General features: G+C 40.9%; 2 protein-coding genes across 3 annotated transcripts; both read left to right on the top strand.

The window, feature by feature from the left end:
• The first annotated feature begins 479 nt into the window (after positions 1 to 479).
• LOC121603252 lies at positions 480 to 1,351 on the top strand. Its single transcript, XM_041931937.1, has 2 exons — positions 480 to 974; positions 1,154 to 1,351. The coding sequence occupies exons 1-2, from the start codon at positions 750 to 752 to the stop codon at positions 1,349 to 1,351; spliced, it is 423 nt and encodes a 140-aa protein (XP_041787871.1). The 5' UTR covers positions 480 to 749.
• On the top strand, positions 1,292 to 3,916 carry LOC121603254 (transient receptor potential cation channel protein painless-like). Of its 2 annotated transcripts, none has more exons than XM_041931940.1 (5): positions 1,292 to 2,869; positions 2,964 to 3,091; positions 3,168 to 3,283; positions 3,495 to 3,539; positions 3,617 to 3,916. In XM_041931940.1, exons 1-5 carry the CDS (start codon positions 1,435 to 1,437, stop codon positions 3,750 to 3,752), a joined length of 1,860 nt encoding a protein of 619 aa, XP_041787874.1. In that variant the 5' UTR covers positions 1,292 to 1,434; the 3' UTR covers positions 3,753 to 3,916. The 2 variants fall into 2 exon arrangements, with proteins under 2 accessions (XP_041787874.1, XP_041787875.1); XM_041931941.1 differs by having other exon boundaries at positions 3,495 to 3,555.
• Positions 3,917 to 4,386: the final 470 nt, after the last annotated feature.

Raw genomic sequence — 4,386 nt, 5'->3', positions numbered from 1 at the left:
ATGAATGACGTTGTGTAGCATTCGTTTGTCGCGTATTTTTTAACAATGTTCAAAACTTATACTTGTTTTTGCATGAATTCCTTTAAACATGAGTTACTCGGCTATTCACGCGGATTTTCTCGATTGAAACCCTTTTTGAAAAGGTTTTGTTTTTGGTCCGCTTTGTTAAAAGTGGCTCTGGAGCCGTGAGTGCAGCCGAAACCCCTCAAATAGTTTCATTTTTGTTCATAATTTGTAAAATATGCATTACATATTCAGCCACATGTTATGTAAAATAGAATAGCCATAGTTTTAAGGCAGCATGTTCTACTAGAAAAACCACCCGGCTCCGGAGCCGTTGGTTCGGAGCCGTGGGTGGGGAGCCGGCTCGGGAGCCGTTTTGCCCATCACTAGAGCACACACTGTTATCATATGGGAAAAGATTCGGAGATTTTTCGATCGCTTTGCGCAGCAGGCTAGCTGAGATGAAAGAGCTTATTTCTAAAGCGTTAGTTTGCCTCACACTCTTGTGAGACAATGTTGTGTGGGAAAACACCAACAGTGCCATACAACAATTGTTCAAAACCAAAAATAAATCGGAGGAAAAGGAAAAAAAACAAAATCTAAAATAGTGCTCATCAGTGTTTCTTTTGCTTTTGCTTTGTCGTCATCATTTTATTACTGGTACTGCTTGGTTCTCTCGTAGCTGCTTTAAACATATAATCTAAAAAGTGCATAACACAGATTAAGTGTTAAAACATATTGTAAAAATGCTGTACAACATAAATGAAGAGGATGTTACCCTTGCCCAGAATGATCTGCTTAATAGTTTTCGATTTAAAAGATTAGCTGAATTCACACAAATCCTAAATCGAACAAAAAATTCTGCACTTAAACCAGCCATCGTACAATCGGTGTTTGAGGCTGTTTTATCCCAGCCAAACAGTGAAACATATCTACAAGCATGTCTAGCTCATGGAGCTCGGGTTGATAAGGTAATAAGTAATGATGCATGGTTCGATTCACGTTGAGCGAGATCACAGTGATTTTGGCAGTTTTGCAACAAACTAATCGGACTAACAGCATGGCAATTTAGCAATTTGGCTCAATGTGAAACAACCTTATGATTTAACAGAATGAAAGGAAATGTTCATGATGTGGGTGTATCTTACAGAAATCCGGCCGAGGAGAGTACCCGATACATCTAGCAGCAAAATCACGCGACATCAACAATTTGAAGCTACTGCTAACACGGCACGAAGTCAACGTTAATCAACTGTCCGATGATGGCTATAGCGCAATTGATTTATATGTCCATCACACGCTGATGAACACTCCGCCGATACCTTCGCCAAAAGTATTGAATGCATAAAGCTGTTACACAAACACGGGGCCACTATAGATACCGCTAACCTAGAGAAACGTTTAGCAAAGTTGAAGCAGGAAACCGAGATCATGGCTGAGTTTATGCAAGGAATTGAACCCTTCGTAACGGTGGCTGCAAGCGGCGTACCTGAGACTGAGACTGAGACTGAGACTGTGGATAACCACATGTTATTGGAGAATGCCATCAGCTGTGGGAACTTGGAGAGGGCTAAACAAATCATTGAATCGCACGCAAGCCCACAAACCTCACCATACATATCCAAGAAAATACTTACCATATGCTTTGAACGCGGATGCTTTGAAATGTTGGAATATATATTACAAATACTTCCAGCGACTGAAATACAGCCTCGGATAAGCCAGAAAACATGGATGTCGTTTCTGGTACAGCGTGTAACTGGATCTGATCCCGAGTGTCGGTTTTTCAAATGCTTAAAGCTATGTCTGAGCTATCCTCAATTCGACATCGACGAAAGAAATGGTTGGGATTATACTGCTTTACACTATGCGGCCACCTTGAAACTGAAGCACGTGCAGGAGCTGCTGCTTCATAATGGTGCATACATAGGCGGGAGAGACATATTTGGCGTTTACACGATTAGCCAAATTGACCCACTAGTACTAAAGCGACACTTTGATTCCTGTGTGTACACTAGTCCCAGGATAGCCGATGAGCATGGTGCAAACTCCCCTATTGTTTACGTCATGTTGAGCAACTTTGTTCCCCCTAAGCTCGAGGGAAACGAGCAACACTTCACACACTCAACACAAGATAAATCCTATAAAAGCTTGCGACCTGCATTGATGGAGTTCACCAATGTGTCCAAATTGTCCAGGTTAAATGAAAAAGAAAAAAAAGCTCGCCAGCAGCTCATTGAACATCCAGTAATTGCTACTTTTCTTTACATTCGTGAACCACCACCGACTACAGTGGGATTGTTGTTGAGATTTATCAGATTAGTACCGGCTATCTTATTATTTGTACCCTCGGAAAGCTGGTGGTTTATTCGGTGCGAGTCGATTCTGCTCATTTGTCTCTTCATATTCGAAGTCATCCTGAACGCCAGTTACATCACGCACTTTTTTGATAAACGCAACAAGAACAAATTCCAATCGGTGCCTAATCCAACAATCCTCTGCACCATGCTGGTGGAGATAGGTTTGATAGCGTGTTTGATATACTTCACATTTTTGGAACACAGCAAGGTCCATCAGCTGAGCTGTTGCATTTTTCTCACTGGATTCGCCACTAAACGGTTCATTGCCAGCTGGGACTGTTTAGCTGAGAAAATCCATACACTAGACATAGTTGTGACGAACATTATATGCAACATTTTTATATATTCGTTTATACTTGGAATATTTGCGCTCTTCTTTTGCGTGCACGACTCAAACTTTGGGCAAACGGTTGTACTGCCGAATAACACTGCTAGCTCAACTAATACGACCTTTGAGTCAACATCCAAAACCGCGAAATTGATTGAACAACTGGCGATGTTTGATGGTAAGACTCCTTCTTTCCTTGTTCCCGTTATTATGCTTGTTACTTGTTGCGTGCAATACCTAATTTGCGTTTGGTTGCTTTTCATTCCTAACAGGAAAGACAGTTGTGTTGGATAAGAAAATAGACTTGGCATTTTATCGAGTTGATGTTGTAAGTTTTCTTATTTTAGTGCCAATTGCTTTGGCGAACATAATAACTGCTTTAGCAATTACAGATGTTTCGGTAAGTAACGGTATGGTAGATGGATAGGAGCATTACCGAACACAACATATTACAATTCCTTGCATGTTGATTGCAGGAACTCACCGCTCAATCGAGGTGTGTAAAAATTGCTCTCAGGACTAGCAGCGCTTTTGTTCCAGAGCATCCGGCCGTTGAGCTGTGGAGAGGAATGTCAAAATATATGGAAGAAAAGTAAGTTTCCACCTTAATCCTCCAAAGCCTACCTCGTCAACCATTGTATTGTCTTTTCGGAGGAGCTCTCTGCTGAGCTGGTGGCTGTCAAATAGAGCAGTGAACACTAACAGTAGTAAATCTTCAAACGCTAAACAGTAACTAACCAGCACAACATTATTGACTTTTGTTTATTGTTTATACAACTTCTTTCTATGCTTTCATATTGCAGGTGTTTCTCTCTCAGGAACCGCAATAATGTGCAATACATTGCAATGTATGTTACAAGTGTCGTGCGTGTTCCTGTCAGTAGTACAGTACTGATTTTTAATCACTTTTCTCATTTTTTGTTAGGTACACTGGACGAAACCATGAAATAGAACTTCACAGAGTAAACGACGAAGCCGAGAAGCCAGAAATTTTATGGAAAGCAGACGACAAATTTACCAAATTATTAATAGATGCTGCATTTGCTGATGAAATCACATGAGGATTGTGTTTTTGATTAAAACCAGTTCATTTAAACTACAAGCAAAGTTTACAGTTCACAGTTCAGTCTCTGACCTGTACGGATATATTTGTGATAAGTGCGATAGACTTTATTTAAAAAAAACACCAAAGAAGAAACATACCGGTTGAACTAATTTCTAAATATTGAAGATTATCTAGAAGTAAGGGAACTCTACTTAGTCTAGGATAGCATATAGCATAGTCATAATAATCTAAGTAAGCAATAAGTGTGCCGGGCCCGACGGCGCTTTAAAACCGTCTGCTACCACGGAACAGTACCGGGTAAAGGAGTTCGGGAGCGTCAACTGTCCAACTGTTGAAAATTGTTTTATAAATAAAAAACGTTTCAAACATAACACATAGTATCCTGCTAAACTTAGCCACCGTAAGGATGCTTAGTTCGCCGTACTGAGCTGTACGCCTTACTGAGCTCAGGAAGCTCTTCTCCTCACAAACTCCAGCTAATGCGTCGCTCAAACAAACCTAGATCGTTTGCATCCACCGCTCGAATGGTTCATGACTCGTAGTCATAGAGGACATCTCACATTTCGTGCGGCCTCGAAGTCTTCTCGCTCTCATCCAATACATTGGAGAGACCGGTAAAGGATCGTGCC

The sequence above is a fragment of the Anopheles merus genome, unplaced genomic scaffold (assembly GCF_017562075.2).
Source record: "Anopheles merus strain MAF unplaced genomic scaffold, AmerM5.1 LNR4000978, whole genome shotgun sequence".
In the NCBI taxonomy this organism is placed as follows: domain Eukaryota; kingdom Metazoa; phylum Arthropoda; class Insecta; order Diptera; family Culicidae; genus Anopheles; species Anopheles merus.
Note: the sequence above shows the minus strand (reverse complement) of the source record. Positions and strands in the feature narration are given on the sequence as shown.